At 43.3% G+C, this 19844-nt stretch overlaps 1 protein-coding gene across 4 annotated transcripts in view; it reads left to right on the top strand.

Annotated features, from left to right (window-relative positions):
• The first annotated feature begins 8496 nt into the window (after positions 1-8496).
• The window catches only part of CASK (calcium/calmodulin dependent serine protein kinase), a 190190-nt gene continuing 178842 nt past the window's right edge, over positions 8497-19844 (top strand). For all 4 annotated transcript variants that reach the window (XM_063393045.1, XM_063393044.1, XM_063393042.1 and 1 more), the window contains exon 1: positions 8497-9138. In XM_063393045.1, coding sequence (XP_063249115.1) covers positions 9080-9138 — 59 coding nt within the window. In that variant the 5' untranslated portion in view covers positions 8497-9079. The remainder of the gene's footprint in view (positions 9139-19844) is intronic.

Below are 19844 nucleotides of genomic sequence, written 5' to 3'. Positions count from 1 at the left end.
TGCCTTTCCCTGTACATAATTCATTCCTGGTCTTTGTGCCCTTCACATCCTTGAGCTGACACACTTCTGGAGAGGTACAGCCACATCTGCTCTCTGATTATCTTCATACTTCCACCAAAGGCATCAAAGGAAGGACAAAACAACCCCAGTCAAGCCTCTTAGTACTGAGTCACAGCATTTCCACTTAGGGTAGGATTTACCAACTGATCTGACAATAACTGTAAATAAGTACTTAGCAGTTGGAAGATTTTTAGACAGCATCTCCATTCTTCTGAAAGGAGAAAACACTTGGCCCTGTCTAGCTCTTATTTGAAACAATAAATTATTATGACCGAACTCAAGCTTCCAGTCCAAGAGATGTCCTTTATTAACATCTGTAATGACTGAGCACAGGCACAGCCAAATCTGTGGGTGTGGAGCACAAAATGGACACCATGGCACTGGAAAATCCTCAAACAGAACTCAAACAGCAAGGGGGGCTGAGGAATCTGAATGGTGACAGCATGGGAAGGACACCAGTGTGCATTTCTGCTCTGGGCTGGCCTCAGAGATGCTTCTCTGTCCCTGTGCCTCTTACAGGACAGAGGACTGGGTGGACTGTCAGCAACATGTGTTACTTCTGGATCTTTTCCTCACATAAAAATTAATTATTCCTAAAGTTTTGTCCTTCTTAAATTACTGTAAAAATATAATCCTCAGAACTTAGTTCTGCTAGATTCTTTCGTATTCCTTGTGCTAAGAATATCACCAGCAACAGACAGAGTTTCTGATTAGAGTAATCATGCGTAAGATGAGGTTAGAACAGGCATTTGCAGCTCTTTAGAAAGTGTTTACATATTTCCATGATCCTTGGTTTTCCTCTGCTTCTATGATAAGCTATATTTTACATTGGTGAAGGAGCAGAGAGATGTTTGGTGATACTATACACCTAGAAAACTGAGAAAACTGAGGGCAAGTCTTGTCTCCAGATGAGCACTGATGGAAAAAAAACCCCTGAAGCTGAGCATATTGGCCTGATGTAAAAACTGAGCAAAGCATCACTGGGGACCACACTTCACTACAACATAAATAACAATTTGCTCACCTGTGTCACTCTCCTTTCCTTACATCAAGATTCTTCTCCCACTTCTTCTCACCTTCTGTTATATTTTCCACTGATGTTCCAATAGTGAGAGCAAATAGGGCAGCAATCACAAAAATAGTCTCACACTTAGCACACAAGTGCCCTTTCTCAAGGAAAAAAAAATGTCTTTGTGGGAGCATTTTTTTCCTTCCAAATGAAAAGGCCCCGAGCTACTCACAGAGGTCTCTGCTGAGATTTGGACCCTGTGCAGTGCACAGGTGATCATCAAGGGAGAATGGCTCAAATTTCTTCAAAATAAGGGAGAGCCCATAAAGGGAGGAACTTTCAGAGGGACTGGTTTTAGAGAGAGCTGTTATAAAGTGTGGCAGTCTTTTTCTCTCTCTGCTGTCTCCAAAATTCATTCCCACAACAGCTTTTCAGCTGCAGCCAGAGTGTCAGGCTCCCAGCACCATGTGAATGCTGTGGACACTGCCAGGGATGAGGATGCCCATGGCCATTCCCCTTGGATGGCTGTCAGAGTGCTGCTGCCAACACATGCTGTAGGAAAAAAGGACATTTTCCTCCTGGTTTTTCCCTCTGACAGACCTGAAGGGAATTTCATGGGACATGGTAAACCTTATATTTTGCCCTCCAGGAGTTCTTCTCCCGCTAAATTTCAAAGATGTGTTGCAAACCATCTGTGGCTTGGATTCCTGCAGGTAAAAAGTTTGCAAGAATTTTCTCAATGGTAACTTGGCGAGTCTGAATCAGGAAGTCAATACCAACTCTTCCCATTGCAGGTGGTTTTGCTCTTGAAGTATAAAAAACCCCTTGAACTTTGGGTATGAATAATCATCTAGTGCCAGCATAATACTGCAGAAAGGGAAAGCATATGTGGGAGAAGGAAGTGGGAAGTAACTAAATGGTCAGACAGAGGGTATTCACTCTTCTGTGAAGGTATTCCCCATCTAAAAAACAAAACAAACAAACAAACAAAAACCCAAAAAAAGAAACAAACCCCCCCACACACAAAAAAAACCCAAAACACAAAAACCCCAAAAAAACCGAAACCAACCAACCAACAACAACAAAAAACACACTCAAACCCAAAAACAACAAAAAACCCCAAACCAAACCAAAAAACCCACAAACCTAAAAAATAAAAACCACCCCAAAACAAAACAAAACAAAACAAAAACCTGAAAAAAAAAAGTAGGCTGCAAAAACCGGGAGAAAAAGAAAAAAGCTGGATGACAAAGAGGATAATAAAATACTTGGTAAATAATTATTTACAGAATTAGTATTCCCTTCTAAAGTTATAAAATGTGGCAAGCTTAGCTTGCCCTCAGGCTATAGGATAAGCTGTGTCTTAGAAGCCTTCAACTGTAAACCTTGTCAGCTTTTGTATTGCATTACTGCACATTAATAGAATAGTGGTCTGGGAAATGCAGTAAGAAAAATTAGGTATCTTAAACCTCATAAATAGGGTTTGGGAAATAAATTGGTGGCAGAATGGGGACAAAATAAAGGACAAAGCTTGGAAAGAAAAATGAAACACAGAATAAAACTAAGAGGCTGAGAACACAAATGCCCTAATGGGTTCACCTAGCCCTCCTTACCCAAGAGGAAAGACAGAGATCAACAACGTGGCCTTCCTGGGCAGGGATATGATTGAATTCCAGGTGTCCTGACCCTTAGGATTCACCCAAATGTGGAGAAGATGACTGTATAATTCACAGTGAAAACTGAATTTACACCTTTGAAAATGAAAGCAGAGTGGTGGCAGTAGGAGACAGCTTTGAAAGTGCATGAAAACCTGGTCACAACCTGCAACCCTTCCCCTTCCCCAGCTCCTGCTGTTGATGTCCCAGGCCTGCTCCACAGCACACCCCTGCCTATTCCATCCAGGGTTTTTTATAATGATGTGTTAACCCTCAAACGCTTTAATTCCTTTTAGAACCTCCTGATATTATTGGTGTCTACAGCTTCCTGTGGCAGCAAGTTCTCAAAAAGTTTGCTATCCAGTGTGTGTGTATAATATTTTTTTGAAAGTAGGGTCTGTCTTAAACTACCTTCCTACTTGCTTTATGGATCATCCCTTAGTTCCAGTAGTGCAGGGTTTGAACAACAATTCTGATCTCATCTTCATGCTTTTGTAAACCTCAATATACCCTACCTCAGGTGTCTTCTCTGCAAATTACAAATCCCAGCTTTTTGCCCTCTCCTTGCAAGGCAGCTGGCTCATCCCTGGGTTGTTTTTGTTGCCATTCTCTTTCTGTTCCTTTGCAGCCATCCTCCTGGAGATGGGAAAGCCTAAACCATCCTCCAGCTGTGGGTACACCAGAGTTTCCTGTGGAGGCAAAATGACACCTTCTGCCTTGTTTTCATGCCTCTCCTGACAAACCCAATACTGCCTTGGCTTTTTTTTTTTGACTGTCACTGCACCCCACAGCAGTGATTTCAGAAAAAACTGCCTGGCTGAGTCTGGGGGATCTTTCCAGAGCTGCAAACATCAGTCCCAAATTCAGCATACAGGAGGGATGGTGAATATGAGGATTTCCTCTCAATCAAGTATTCCCTGCCATTTATTCTGCACAAAAGCTCCTCTGGCCACTTGCTCTTCTTTGTGGGGCCCTTCTGGATTTCCTATTAGGGTGACACCTGTCCAGTCAAAAGAGCTTAATAATCTTGTACAAAAGACAGGAGAGTGAGAAATGCAAGAAAGAAGGAAAGAAATACATGAAAAGAAAAAGGTCATTATTTTGCATTTGTTCGTGCTAGTACTTAGCATTTTGATATTGTCCTTATAATGTGATTTTTAATTATTTTTCTCTATATAGGTGCATAATTGTAGCATATGATTGCAAATGATGAAAAGATAAATGGAATTTTCAATTGGTTTTATTACCTGGTTTTAACCCCTCTAAGACATTTTTAATTTAAAAAAGTTTCAATAAAAGCATCCTGGAGAGATTTCCTCTACAGTTCTTATAATTTAATCACATCAATGAGAAAAAGCTGCAGTTGGAAAGAAAAGAAATAAACACCTCCAGTAATGCAATCAAGACACAGCTACATGGTACACAAGGAAGAGGGAAATCAGCAGAATGGCAAGGAATATCTAAAGAAACTCCATTAAATAAGGGTTTGTGTAATTTTAAAGTATTCCCCTCTCTTTTGATGTCAGCTATTCTTACATGGGACTTTTTCACCTTTGGAAGTTGATTTTGAAAGGTGACTTGTGATACTTGTGACAGTATCAGATCGGGTCAGCTTTGGTTTAGTTTAATGCCCATCCTCAGTAGTGTTACCATAATTTCTGTTTAATTATGAGTATGGTCTAATTACAGATGAGGAAAGTGGCTTTTTCCCTTGATCAAGACCTGTCTGGTTACTGGTCCTGGGTCAGCGTGAGCTGAGTGTCAGAGGAAGGGGATGTGGTCACCGTGTCTCAAGGGCAGTGAAAGCAAATTCCTCATCCCAAAAAGGCACCTCCTCAGCCTGCTGCCCAAGGAAATGAGGTTCTGCCATGTTCACACTGCACCTAACTTCCCCAGGAACTTTTGAACCTGGCAGTCAATTCCAACAGAATTAGTCTGGGGCAAGGTACAGATCCCTGAGATAAGCTCCAACTGCTTTTTGAAGAGAAGTGGCTGAAAAAAAAGAGACCTGGTGGTGGCTTCAGTGAAGAAAGGTGGCAGTGAGAGTCCCCTTCTAACTGAGCAATGGAGAACTGACACTGTGAAGGAACTTAAAAACAAATCCACTGGGGGAAATAAAAGGAGTTGGAGATTTATCTTTCCAGACAAACATCAGGCACCCGTTAAGACAAGCATTCGTGGGAAACCTGGATCCTTAATTACAGTGTGGCACAACTTGTGTGCTACACCCCAGCACTGCAGCTGCAGCCTACCCTGCCACATGGTAGACTCTGAGCTGATTTAATTATAGACTTTTGCAAGAAGTCATCCAGACCTATTCCAGGTCAACTGATGGCTTTTTAGGGTTCTTTTCACTGACAGCTTTTACAAGGATTGAAAATGTCCGTGCCTGTTGTGATCAAAACTCATCTTTCTCTTTTCATTTCAACCAAAACACATTTCTCCTGCCCAAAGTATGAATTATTTTCAGGTCATAGAACTTGCACACCTAAACAATCTGGCAGTTTGTCAGAAAACTGGTAGGCCTGCAATATCCTCTCTTACAAAATACTAACAGTTCATACTCTTCTTCAGTGTCATTCTCAACCTGTGTAAGAGGGAGGGAATTAATACCTGGGTTACAGACCAAAGCACCCAGGACCCTGTTAAAGTTGGAATCTGAGGAACAGGATTTGGCACTTCCTACATCTGTGGGATAACAGAACGCTGTCAAACCAGTGAAATTTCTTGTTCTTCATCATCATGTACCTTTTACATCAAACTTTTAAATGAAAACACCATAAAGGCTCTTTGGATCACTGACAACAACTGTTCCAAAACCAACTTTTGAACAACTTACCTGCCTGTGGTTCATGCTGTGCAGACTTTATGTGTAAACCCAGGCAAATAAAACTTGAAAACCCTACAAAATTTAACAGGTAAGTTTTCTAGTGCCCCAGTCCATGCTCAGCTACTTCTTAGCATTTTTTTGAATGCAATAGTGTTTAACCTAAACATGCACAACCTTAACCAGCCTGCCCAGAATCTGGCAGACAGGCAACTCAAACACGTGCAGTGCTTTGGGGAAGGCTGCCAGGGGCTGTAGGGCATTTCCTCATGTGAACACTCAGTGTCCTTCTCTTGCTCTTTCCTGATCAAAAAGTCCCTCTCCCAGCTCTGAAATGACTGATGCCCCGATCTGTTTTCAGACCATTACCTTGCCAGTAAATAATTTCAGGCCTCAAGTGCAGTTTCTTCTCCTCGTACATCAAACATTATGGTTACACAGTTTTTGATGAGATGTTAGATGTGCATATTTCACAATTATTAATTCAATCTCAGAATTTATAAGGATCCATACTGGATACATGGGTGAAAATCAAGAATGCTTGCTTATGAAAGGGAATGACTACTTTTGAACTTGTGGCTGGAATTTCTGATCACAAACATACCTATAAATGCTTTGCTTGGATTATCATGCTACTGGGTCCTGGCTGCTGGCAGGCTAATGCTCATATTTTCATGAGCCCATTCAATCTGAAACAGTCACAGCACAGTTCTCAATTGTTCCAGTAACTGCTGATGCAGTGGTATGCTTGCTGCATTTGCTGGCTCGCTATGCAACTTTTTATGATCCAGATCTACACACAAACCCTGCTTCAGACAGATTCTTCTCATGCAAATGAAAAGGGAGGCAGCAGCCGTGTTCACTCTGCCCCTGTACTGAGCGTGGACAAGTGACAGGTTTGATAAATCCACCTTGCTTTTTGTGAGCCTAGTGAATGTGTTCCCTGCTCTAACATGCACAGTCTTTGCTCAAGGATGGGGAATAACCAGCCAAAACCAACAAACTACCCCAGTCCCCCCAAAAAAAGAAAAGAAAAAGAAAAAAAAAAAAGAAAAAAAAAAGAAAAAAAAAAAAAAAAAAAGAAGCTCAGTCCATCAGATAAAAAAGAAGCTACTACCCTCCTTCCTGGAAGGTAGGTAGCAGGACCCCTCACGTAGGCCAGATGCCAGGGAATGGACCACCTCTCTTCAGCAAAAGCCCATTTTTGTTCAGTGTCTCCTAAGAAACTTCCTTCCCAGGACCACAACTAACCCCCAACCCGTGCTCCAGGATCTCGTCCTTTAGCAGAAAGCCACGTTTATGTGCTGCCTACCCCCAAAACCAAGCCAAGTGTCCTCTGAAGTTCTTGAAGGGTTTGCTCTATTCCAGTATTTTTGCACAAAGGCCCCCCTATGTTATGCCTGGTAAACTTTTATTCAGTGTAAGCTGCCACAGCTGGGCAATGTGGCCTGGTGTGACACCAAGCACTTGGCATCCAGAGGAAGGCAACACCTCCACCAAGAGATGCTGCTGGGGCAGCCAAAGCATTTGCCCCAGCTCAGGAACAGATCCATCACCAGCAACTTTCTTCCTTGTGAACTTTTTTATTTTTTTTATATGTTAACTCCTCACAATGCCTTTGCAAACAATTTCAGCTCAAAGCATAAGTGAACACTCACCCATATTCCAACAATTCTTACTGAGTGACCTGTGTGGGAGTCAGTCTTGTGGGCCTGCAAAAGGAAAAAGAGGGTGCCCACGCTTAGCTGTGTGAAATTTAGAGAACAGTTTAAATATATCGGCGTTTTGTTTGCAGTCCAAAGAGCAGATGGTGGTTTCAATATTTTTTTAAAGGTTTGTATGGGATGGAGCACAGACTCACAGGAATGTCTCTCACCCTGCAAGACAGCACTGTGCAGTGATGTAATTATTAGACATAATTAATTAGATGTAATTATTTTCACTGTTTTTCTTGGTTTTTTTTTTCTTTTAAATTTGTCTGGAGACGGAAACAAGGTAAAGTCAGCTCTGCATTTTAAAACCAACCTTTAAACCATTTCATTAGATAATTCTGTTCTGACAGATTTTTTTCTCTTTCTGGGGATCAATTCCATAAATTACCTCTGTTAGTAAGTTTTAAGAAGTTGCACGTGTGCTAAAGTACCTTGACAGAAATAAACTCTTTTTGTACACTGAAAGAGTTCCTGACTAACTCCTTCAGGAGACCTTTGCTTTCTTCCACAAAGCAGCCAAGTTTTCAAAAACTTGGAAAAGCAGACACCTGCAGCATGTTGAAAAACGTGGAACAAGGATTCAGGTAAGCCCCCTGATTGTTATAAAGGTGTTATAAAATCCACCCGCTGTCTCGCACAGGGTTTTACGCGGCTGCTGTGAGAAACGAGAGCCACGGGTTACTCGCAGCGCTGAAGAGTCCGAAGGCTCCCGAAAGGTGAATTCACTGTTTTCAGCGACGAAGAGCGCTTTTCCCAGTGACAAAGACGCTTCAGATCGCGCTGCAGAAAATACTTACATCCCGTTGGAACACACAGAACGAAAACCAAAGCACTGGACAAAGCCCGGTTCGCGCTGAGGTTCTTTATTGCCACAGCCCGGTTCGTGCGGCACCGCCGCTCGCCCACCTGCGCGGCGGGAGCCCCTCGCGCCCGGGGCGATGGGGGCGATGCGGGTGACGGGGCGATAATGGCGATAAAGGCGATAAAGGCGATAAGGGCCGTAAGAGCGATAAGAGCCGCCGCCACCCGCGCCCCCACCCCTTCCCCGCGCCATGACGTCACACCCTCCCCGCGCCATGACGTCACCGCGCCCCGCGCCTGCGCGAGCCCCCACCCCTCCCGCGCCCCCCGCCCCTCGCGCCTCCCCGGACCCCTCGAGCGGGGCGGTTGGGGGCGTGGCCCGCCGCGCGCGTGCGCGCGCGCCCCCGGCGGCGCCCGCCCCCGTGACGGTTTGCGTGACGGCGGCGGCACCGGGAGCGCGCGCGCGCCCGCCCGCCCGCCTCTCGGTACCGCGAGCGCCTATCGCGACCGCCTGTCGCGACCGCCGCCGCCGCTCCGCCGCCGCCTCCTCCTCCTCGCGCCCGGCAACGGAATCGGCGCCCGCGCCTGGACTGCCCCCCGCCCTTCCCCCTCCCACTATTATCCTCCCTCCCGGCGCTCCCGCCCGCCCGGGAACGCGCGCCCCGCTCCCGCCCGGCGAGGGAGCGACCCGGCGCTGCCGCCCGCCCCGATCCCCTCCATGGCTCCCGCGCCGCCCCGCTGAGCCGGAGCCGCCCGCCGGGAGCCGCGGCTGAGCGCGGGAGGGGGGCGGGGGCGCGGGGGGTGCGACACGCGCGGGGAGCGGCGGCGGCCGCGGCAGGAGGCGGAGGAGGAGCGGCAGGAGCGGGGAGTCCCGGCGCGGCCGCGGGAGCCCCGGGCGGGCGGGCGGCGCTGGGAGCGGCCGGGATTTACCGTGGTGGCGGTGGGCGCTGAGCGGCGGGGGAGCCGGGCGTCCCCGGGGCCGCCGCCTCTCGGGCTGAGCCCCCCCGCCCGGACCATGGCCGACGACGACGTGCTGTTCGAGGACGTGTACGAGCTCTGCGAGGTGATCGGCAAGTGAGTGCGGCGGGGAGCGGGCAGGGCAGGGCAGGGCTGGGCAGGGGGAGCGCTGCCCCGCGCCCCCCGCCCGCACCGGGCGCGGGGATGCTCCGCCCGGGACCCACCTGAGTCGCCGCCGCCGGCGGGCCCGTGCGGGGTCCGGGTCCCCCCCGTGGCCGGTGCCCACCGTCCTCGTCACACGGGAGGCGGAAGGGGGAGAAGTGACCCCATGTTTCCTCAGCCACCATGATTAACCACCTCGCCATCGCTCAGCCTGGCTGCAGCAAGCGGCAACCACTTCCCACCCCTTTTCTTCTCCTCCCCCCGATATCCCATTCCTGGCACACCCATCAAGGATTGCCTATTGGGGAAGGGAAAGGGAAGATAGCTCTCCGTAGATCCACCTATTCGCTGGGTGTCTGCATATTTGTGCGCCAGGTGTTGGGTTTTCCTCTTCTTTGCTGCAGAATAACCAGCGTGGTAGTGGCGCTCGGGTAGTGCTCGGTTCTCGTCCAGATGCATCACTCTCGTTCGTGTGGAAATGGAGATGTACAAGGCAGGAGGAGTGCTTGGCCTTTTGAGTCTTATTATGCAACTGCTGTTAAACCGATGCTCGAGGCTTGTGTGAAACCTGGGAGTTGAGGCAGAGGCTGGCGTTCCCCAGCTACTGTGTCGGGTTACCGCTGTTGGATGAAAATGACAATTCGAGTCACCAAGAAAACGCAGAGACTCCCCCAAATCAGATGGTGATAAAGAATTAAACCTAAACTCCATTCTCCCCTGCCCCCGTATTTCTGTGACTGCTCAGTTTTGAAATCCTTTCTTTATTTCTTCATCATCTTTCATGTATTATCTGTAGTTGTGTCTGTTGAAAAAAGGACATGAAAGATACAGGGATACTGAGACTGCCTAATTTTCTGTGTGCCTGATTCCGAAGCTGAGATTGCTCTGCAAGCCTTAGTAGTGACACTGTTCAGTGTGCTTGGAGTTTTTTCTTCGTGACAATAGATTTTATGGGAATAATTGACCGTGTTTTGATTATAAACAAAGAATGTTTCCTGCATGTATTCTCTTGCCCGCTCTCCACCCCAATGCTTTTCAGTGTATATGGAGTGCTGTCTGCTTTCAAAGCCAGGGCTAAAAATATTCTAGAATTAATCTTTTCTCGGGATTATACTGAAATGCGGGTCTTGGGCATAGCAGGTGGCTTTGTTGTCAGCAGAAGTTTCAGCACTCAGTTCTGTTGTTTCACGAGACACTACCACCTTGCTCTTAACACAACTTTTAAAAATATTAAGCTCCGAGGCCTTGTTTGCCATCATAAATGGTATATGATTGCTTTAACTTGATGCTGATGAGGAGCTTCTGTAGGAGCAAAACTCTTAATAAAGGTGTTTTGAAGACAATTTTTGGCACACTCCTTACATGACTGGTTTTATGCTAACCACTGCAGTTCACACTCAGTTTTATTCCTGCCCGATTGCCATTAGGAGGAAGGTGCAGTGCTTATGCATGACTGCACACCCCTTCAGAGGATGGATGATTCACAGGGGGCCACATGTTTGCACGTCTCCACTGACTTTTTGTTCTGTGGCTGGAGAATTTCGAAGGGAGAGCTCAAAACCGGTGGATTAGGTGTTAGCCGCAGAAGTTCCACACGAGGTTTAGGTAGTTTAGAGAGTGTTGTGATGTAACTAGATCTAAGAGATAAATATTGAATCACAGTAGCATGATGATGCCAAGAGCACTGTGGGGAAAACAGGGTGTATCACTGAAAATAGCAGCAGTGGTGGTGTGAAGGGCTGATAGCTGGTTGTGATTACTCAGGCTTTTCCGCACAGATGTCAAGTCAGTCCTCTAAAAAAACCCAAACATTTAAAATAAATACACAACTTTCACATACAATTTATGAGTGGTATTCCTGTTTCTTTGCAGTGCTACGTAGGTAAATTCCAGGGGACCAGAGGTGCAGCATCTTTATTTAGCTTACAGATTCTGGGTACCACCTTGCCTGTCCATGAGACACTTGAGGAAAGCTGCTGTAAATCTGCTTTGAATTGCTACGTATGCATCTGACCAAACATCTTTCAGTGAAACATACACTAAATGTCTGCATGTTCCTGCATTTGTTACTGATTGATACAGTGATTTAGTTCTCGCAAATAGCACATCTAGCTCTGATTTGCATTTCGGACACATGAAATACTAAAATGTGTAATTTGTCTTTCCTAAATAGGTAGTTGCCACTGTCACTTAGGCTAGTAAAAGGTATTTTCTTTCTCACAAAGGGTGTGAGAAAGAGGTCTTTGCTTGTAAAATGTCTGAGTGTTTAGTCAAAGTTCCGATACAATTTACTTGAGAAATCAGGAGATACTTTCTTGGCTGACAGTAGACAGTCCAATTTGTTGAGGCATATTCTGATCTTTAGGATAAGCTTTAAACACTTCTAAATACAATAAACTGATAAGACTGACTTTGAGTAAATGCAGCAATAATAGCTTTTGGTGAGGAACAATTACAGGGCAATAGTATATGAATGAATTTTTGGGAATGACAATGATAAACTGTTTATTATGTGACATTTGGTGTGTTTAAGTTCTACAAGCATGCATTTTTCATTTTTAAGGGGTGTGGGTGGAAAGAAAGGCCAGGAGGGATAGAGAGAAATTCTAGTTCATGTTTTCATTAGAAAAAATGTTAGGGGAAATCTTATTTTGCATATATTTCCAGTGTACCTTTCCTTTTGCTGAAAGCTATATGAAAATACAAATCGGAATAACAATCCCAGATTCTCATTGAACTTTTTAAAGTGGCATTTATGACACTAGTATTAGTCATGTATTTTTCCTTAACCAGATGTGTTATGTTTAAGGTTACTGTCTCTTCAGCATGGCTGACACAAACATTCTTCAGCAAGAAATTAATTGGGGATTTCTTCATTAGGCTTCAAAAATGTGTTAATGTATCTCAGGATAAGTGAGGGTGATGAAGAATACAGGTGTGCCTTTTTTTTTTTTTCCAAACTTGTTTCCAGGTGGCTTTGAAGAGATTCACCCAGTGTATTAATTGAGAAGTACAACCCAAAATCTTTAAGGCTGTTACTACGTGGATCAGACCATGTGTTTGATTGACAGCTCACAGATAGTAGTGCTAAGTATACTTGTTTATTTTTCGTTAGAATTTTTCATTCAAAATGCTTTGAGTAGTTTATAAAACTTAGTAGGTGTAAAATTGAAGCATCTTGGCTACTCATCCGGGGTGCAGACTGTTCTGAGTTTATCATAGGAGCTGCACATTCACACAGCAGGAATTTTCGTTGTGCCAAAGAGAGAATGCCTGTTTTAGTAGGTGTTGAATCCAGAAGAGTGAGGCAAGGTTTTTACGATAGAGCCTTGTTCTGCAAGGACTTTATTTTAAATTATCTGGTTTTACGTTTTCGTACCTCTTAAGATCCATATCACTTTATGTTACCGTTAGAGAACCATAAAGATTGTCTGACCTTTCTAACAGTAGGACTGGCGGTTGCTTAAAATTTCTCCAAATGTTTAGGTTGTAAATACATTGAGATAAAGATGATAGGCATTTATTTGTGTTTAAAAGGGCTTTGGTCACAATTGAAGTCGTCAATCCTGAGGCGTATTAGGAAGAGCGTGGCTGGCAGGTGGAGGGAAGGCAATCCTGCCCCTCTGCTCAGCCCTGCTGAGGATCACCTGGAGCGCTGTGTCCAGTTTGGGGCTCCTCAGGACAGGAGAGATGTGGAGCTCCTGGAGCAGGTTCAGTGGAGGGTGACAAAGATGAGGAAGGGCCTGGAGCATCTCAGTGAGGAAAGGCTGAGGGAGCTGGGCCTGTTCAGCCTGGAGATTTCTGAGAGGGGCCCTCATCCCTGTGTGTCAGTGTCTGCAGGGAGGAGTCAGGGCATGGACCAGGCTCTGCTCCCTGGTCCCAGCAATGGGACAGGAGGAACGGGCAGGAGCTGATGGCCAGGAAGTTCCACCTGAACGTGAGGGAGAATTTCTTTCCTGTGTAGTGACTGAGCACTGGAACTGATTGACCAGAGAGAGTGTGGAACCTCCGTCATCAGAGATATTCCAGACCCATCTGGACACAATCCTGTGCCATGTGTGCTCTGGGATGACCCTGCTTGAGCAGGGAGGTGGGACCACATAACCCACTGATGTCCCTTCCAGCCTTATCCATCTGTGATACTAATAGTCACTTAAATTGTACATTTTTGTAATTTTTTTTCTGTTTGTGGGCCGTCACTGTGTGTGTAGTAGTGCAGTTGGCATTTCCAATACCAGAGTATAATATGATGTTTGGTGCTAATGCTGTCTCTGCAAACTTGGTTAAGGCTAATCCTCTTCTGCACTGCACGCATGAGGATTTTAGTTTGTTTTCATCCCTCTTTCCTCTGTGATGGGATGAATCTCTCTGCTTGGGTTCATCCATCTAGTAGAGTAGTTAAAGGGCATGAGCCAACAGGCATTGCTCGCTTCTCCTTCCAGACTGCCAGCACTGCTGGAACACCACACATGTGAGCTGAGGACGCAAAGTTGTGGGACAGGGGTGGTTTGTTTGTTTGTTTTTCATTAAAATTTGAAGGATTCTAGCCCACTAAAGTTAGACAAGAGGTGGTGGTTGCAATTCCATCCTAAACTCTTACTTGGAGATGGAGGTGCTTTATATTTATGCCTCAGTGTGGGAGTGTTCAGGAAAAGGACGACAGAGCTCGTGGATTCCTTGTCCAAGAAGTACTTAAGACTTTTAATAATTGTAATTACTGTGGTAACATAACTATGTAGAGGTGTTTTGATGGTTTCAGTGGTATTGTTTTCATTATTGCCTCCATTTTCACTTGTAAGAATTAGAATGCTGTTGACTCTCAAATGTACTTTTATTCTAGTACAGTGTTGAGATTTTGCATTTCTTGTAAATCCAGTGCAAATAACTGATGGGTGTAATTAATGACAAATCAAATGAAAATGTGAAACAACTGTAGTGTGTACTCACTGTTTATAAAGGGAGGAGGGGGAAGGGAACTTCTTTGGGGATGGCAACTCATTTGTCTAGTTCAGCTTTTGAGTTTTTTAGTGCTTTTTGAAACTCTCTGTTACTAAAACATTCTTGGCTATTGTCTCTGTTACAGTATGTAAAAGTAACAGATTATAATAAATATTTGATTTTTGCATGAATGTACATTGCTTCAGAAAAATAGTGGTTGATTATTTTTAGTATGTAATTGCTAGAGTATATCCTTAGCTAAGTTATTCTACCATGGATTTTAGCTGTAGTAGTGACCTGTTTCTACTTAAGAGGCTCTGCCTACTTAAATGCAGCTGAACACAGAATAGAATGAATAAACCTGATTGCAGAGTACAACCTTTCAATCACTACTCTCTATGTGTACAGCTTTTTCTAATATTGTCTTGGTAACCAGCAGCACTCTTGTGTGCATCCTTCTTGAGGAAGAACTTCATGGAAAGGGTTGCTGAGCGTTGGAATGAATTGCCCAGAGGGGTGGAGGAGTCACCATCCCTGGAGCTGTTCTGGGATGAGTGGATGTGGCACTCAGTGCCATCCGTGGTTCACTTGACAGGGTGGTGATCAGTCAGAGGTTGGAGTCGATGATTTTGGGTTTTTTTTTCCAACATAAATGATTCTGTGATTCCTATGATGTGAACAAGACAGCTGTAGTGATTGGGAAGTTGATGTTTGCTTAAGAGAGGAGTTTGGAGGAACTTGATGTGGGAAAATACAAGCTGAGAAAGATTGTGCAATGGCTTTGCAAATATGTTTATGTGTTGAAACACCAGAGAGGAGGAAGCCTTGAAAATGAGCAAATCTGAGCAGACTAGTGCGGTGTAATTTCAGCCTGAAAGTTTGAAGATTTTAGACAGGTTCACTACTGAGATTCTGGATCAGATGTCTGAGAAGGTGTAGGATGAAAAAAGTGACCTTAACTTGAAGATTTGCTAAGTCAGGGGTTTGATCTTTTTATTAAAATAGTGTGAAGCTTTGTTGCCTTCAGAAAAACGGGGGCCAGGCTTGAGGACCCAAGTGATTCCTGATTCAGGCTTTTGAATTTCAATTCAAACATAACATTTAAGATAAAATGCTTTAGGATAAAGAAATACTAGGGAAAGAAGAAAGACACCTTTTATATCAACAGCCACTCACCTACTTAGCCCCCTGTCTGATACACTGCACTTTCTTACAATCTTTTATACAGATGTCACTACTATGAACAGTAATCAAGCATTATTAACCTCAATATGATGCTTCCAAAGATCACTTCTCCGAAACTTGTAGTCATAATAAATGTGTCATCTAAAGAATGATGACTCCAGAAATGAGTGGTTTTTATAAGTAGGTATTTTGTGCCGAATTGTGGAGTTGATAAAAATAACTCTCATGAATGAAGGGAGTACTTTTTTTTAATATGCAGCATGACTATCAGCATGGCCAGAACTATCATCCCTACCTGTTAAAAAAATTAGATTTATCTCTTAACATAGTGTAGTAATCAACTATTCCCACCAAAAGAACCCCAGGAAACTTCTTTTTCTTTGCCTACATCAGATAAGTGTGTAAGAGGATACCTTGGTAAGGCATCTAAAGCATGGGAAGAGAGTGCCTTGAGTTCAACATAGCTGTAAACTGAACTGTGTTTTCTGTGCCAAATTAGTACCTTCTCTTCATAATCTTCTTCTTCATTCAGAATGGATTCCAGTGTTTCCTGGGAGGTGTTTGTTGGTGCAAGGAATGTTGCCCTTGTTGGAAACAGCAGTGCATGGCAAAACTGTGGCATTACAATTACCTTTGTGTTACTGGGTATTTAAGCTCCCTTTTACCAGTATCTTTTTCTGGAGGTGAAAACAGGGAAGTAAGGTTCAAAGAATTTTTGGATCTTGACCATAAAAGGCCTTTACATTGTAATAAGCGTGTATTTTTTTCACTTCGCTTCACTTCACTTTGTATGAGAAGTCTTTCCAGAGATATTACTAAAAAACTTTTACAGGATAAATTTAGGACTAAAAGGACAGAGGACTATTGCCTAATGTATTCTCACAGGACAGAATTGAATATCCCTTGCTTAACAAGTGCCTTGCTCTTTTACTTTCATCCCTTTTTTTTCTAGAACAGGATAAGAAGGGGCAGCCAGAAAGTTGGTCTATACCTTCTGTCTTTTGTTGCAGTGTTCAAGGTGCAGCGGGGCTGTGCTTTCATTTCAGGCTTAGGATTTGTCAGAATTCTATTGTTGTCAATATTTTGCCAATTTCTGTGTTGACTTAACTTTTTCAGAAGTCAGTAGTTAGAGCAGGTGTTCAGCAGCTGAAAACATTTATAGGTGATGCATAGTTCTTACAGACTTACAAAGTGCATTGTGTGTTTAAGAAATTCTGAATATTTGCCTTCCACCAGGGATTCTAAGTAGCATTTGGTTGAATAGATTTTTACTTGCCTCCTTTACCTGTTTCATTGGCTACCCAGTGGCAGGTCCCTGATTGCAGCTACTTTGATTTCATTTTTAACATCTCCATTTTCTTTGCTGGATTATGTGGACATAAGCAATTATTCCTAGCATTTAATATTGAGTCAGTTTCCTGGGATATGTGAACTAAGAAAGCTGTACAAAACTTTCCTCTGAAGAAATTTTTAGAAGTAAAAACTGGTGTGTAAGTCCTGTACAGGCATTTACAATGGTTCAAAATGTGTTCTGTTAAGTTGTTTGGAGACACTTTAAGGTAAGTTGCAAAACTAGTTTTATCTTATCAAGGTGTCAGTTCTGTTGCAGCTGAGATTAAGAAACCCTTAGAATTTCAAAGTGTGCCTTTCATAGGGAACACATTATTCTTGGGTAACTTGTGACTTCATATAAATTCAGTTACCAGAGTTCAGAAAGTAGTTGACTTTTGGAAATTTTTCTTCCAAAGATCAGTTGGAATTAGGAAGGAAGTCTTAAGACTTGTAGAGAGGTTGAGCCATAGTGATCTTTAAGATATTCAGAACTTCATGAAATCTTTTTCTAAGTATCTTTGTTAAGTGGATCTGTGAAGCAGACATAATACCACCAAAGGGAAAAAAAACTAAAGAACTTCTCCTAAAAGAAACTTCAGCTTGTCCTGACCATCTCAGAACTTAGGCATGTTCCTCTATCTTCTTTTTTCTTCCACTTTCATTTTGGGGAGAGAGTCTACGAGTGAAACCTTCGGCTGTGTCCTTGATGTTCCAGCTTAGAGAAGCCAGACAAAGGAGTATGTTACTGCTTTACTTCCACACTGCTCCAGGGAAATCCTGATAATTCAAATGGAGTTGTCAGCTGCCTTTTTGTTTGTTTGTTTGTGTTTTTGGTGGGGTTTTTTTTGTTGTTTTATGGGTTTTTTTTGGCTCCAGATGTTGTTCCTGATACTGAACAGAGGGGAACAGTTCTGAACCGTGGGAAAGCACTCATTCACACTCAGAGGGATCAATACACCTGTAAAGGGAAGGGATAGTGAAGAAGCAAGTGAGGTAATCTTATCTCCCTTCTTCAAACCACTCCTCCTCTCCCCTCCTTCCAATTAGGAGAAGATGATAGAGAAGGTGGGGGTGAGGGTAGCCTGTGATGATGACAAACAATTTAGGGAATTATATATTAAGTGATAGGATCTCTTCTATATCAAGTGATCCAAACTAGTAATTTTTCCTAGAAAAGAGCTTTGTAGAGCTCTTTATGTTTGCCAGAGTTGAACTTGAATGCTGCAGCAGCAGATGGGTTTGGATGGGTTTGGAGAAGAGACCTGTGTGCTCAGCACTGGTCTGGCTGCATGCAGAGCAGGAACCAGAGTGGGAATTGAGGTGAAATCCTGCACCTTTGTGATCCTGCAGCCTCTATAAGTATATCATGATTCGTGAAGGAGAGCTGTGACAAGCAGTAACTGTGCTGGAGGTTGTGTAAGCATGGCAGCAGTAGCTTTTCTCTTTTTTGTGCCCTGTGTGAGGACTCTGTGAGGGCATCTTGGCGACAGGAGCAGAATTAAGTTAGCAGCTGCTGGAAGAAGGAGGTGTTGCTCTCTTCATGTGCTTCCATGCCCCTGTGCCAACTTCTGTGTTCATTTGATCTGTATGAGCCAGGTGCACTAAAAAACACTCACTTATTGGATGGTTATTCTGCTATTTTCACTGGCTCGTCCAGACCTACAGTGCAGTGAGGGCTTGTTCAAGATAGAGAGCTCAGGGATGCAGAGATAAAATGTGCAGGCACCTGTCCCCTCTTCTCACCTTTGACAACTCTGAATTACCAAGACCAAATCATAAAATGCTTTGTTAGTTTTTTTTTTAAGTGTGTTTGGCTTTTTTTGTATAATCAGGAAGTTAGCTTCCAAACCCTTTTCTGCAATAATCCAGACAATGGCAAGGAAGGGGCAAGAAAAAAGAGATTACTTTTTTGAGGGGAAAGGAAACATTCCAAATTAACATCCAATTATTAATGCACGCACACAAAAAAAATAGTTGCTGTGGTCTTAATTTGTTTTTTCCTTCTTCCTATACACATAGACATTCCCTGTAATTAAATCCAAGCTCTAACTTTACATCAGGACCTCACTTCATTCAGGATTTTAATTGGCGACACAGCCAATTAAAATTAGGAAGGCAATTAAGTCTGGGATTTTTATTTGTTGAAAATTTGAATTAATTCTTTGAAGCATATTAGCTTCTGACAAAGTTAGATGTTCTTCCAATGTGCAGTGTGTCTTGTTGGGTCTTTCAGGACTTAAAATATTCACAATTGAGTGTACTCTGAACAAGTGTGCTTGGTGTTTGTGAGTAATTCTGATCCTTAGAGAAACCAAAGCTGTTGCTTCTGGTTCTGCTGTGGCTGTGTGCAAAAGCTCTGATAACATATTTAGGGATGTTCAAGAAATTCAAAACCAAAGTCTTCTCAAGCCACCTATTTTCAGATTTTGTTTTGCTCTAAACTTAAATGTAAAATGTATTGTATTGATCAAGAACTTGTTTCATTTAAAATATCTGCCTTTCTGTGCATTTGTTTTGTTGGGGTTTTTTGCTTGGGTTTTTGTCTTGGATCTTTTTAAGAAAAGTTCTATATTAGTGCATCTAGATCAAGTTTAGGTTGATAAGGACCAACTTCCATTTACAGAAAACACAGTTTTCCTTTCTACAGCCCCCAAACTAGAAGTAACCTTTTTCTTAGTGTATTTTTGCAAGTATCTTAATTTCAGACCTTCAGCACTACAGACATGAAAGGAACAAAAGGAGCTTTCAAAACTGAAGGTCAGACAGAACTGTTTTCCTCAGTTAGAGCTATTAGATTAAGATTATTTTTCTTAGTTTTTCCTTTCTGGAGAAAGCAGTTATCTGTTGGCCGAGTTTCTCGGATGTTCAGCCCTTAAGGTTCAATTATCTTTAAAAGTATAAAGTAAACAGGGTGCTTAAAATATCAGAAGTTCTTTCCCTAATCTTAGATCTCAAGTGTGTCAATTTTTTTTATCAGCTGCAGGCACTTGTAATTGTAAAGTATTCAAAACTTCGTAGCTGCCATTGAGATACACTTTGAGGATACTTTTTCAGCTCCTGCAGATGAATCTTCTTACTTGGATTCTTAGTTGGAAGTTTTCAGAAGTATGAGTTGTCTGTTTTCTGTGTTGATAAGGGATGATTTCAAGTGGATTGCTGACTGCGGAGTTGTTTTGTGTTGTGTGTTTGAAATACTTAAAATTTGC

This window comes from Prinia subflava, chromosome 3, assembly GCF_021018805.1.
Source record: "Prinia subflava isolate CZ2003 ecotype Zambia chromosome 3, Cam_Psub_1.2, whole genome shotgun sequence".
Lineage (NCBI taxonomy): Eukaryota > Metazoa > Chordata > Aves > Passeriformes > Cisticolidae > Prinia > Prinia subflava.
This window is presented reverse-complemented; position numbering and strand designations above follow the sequence as displayed.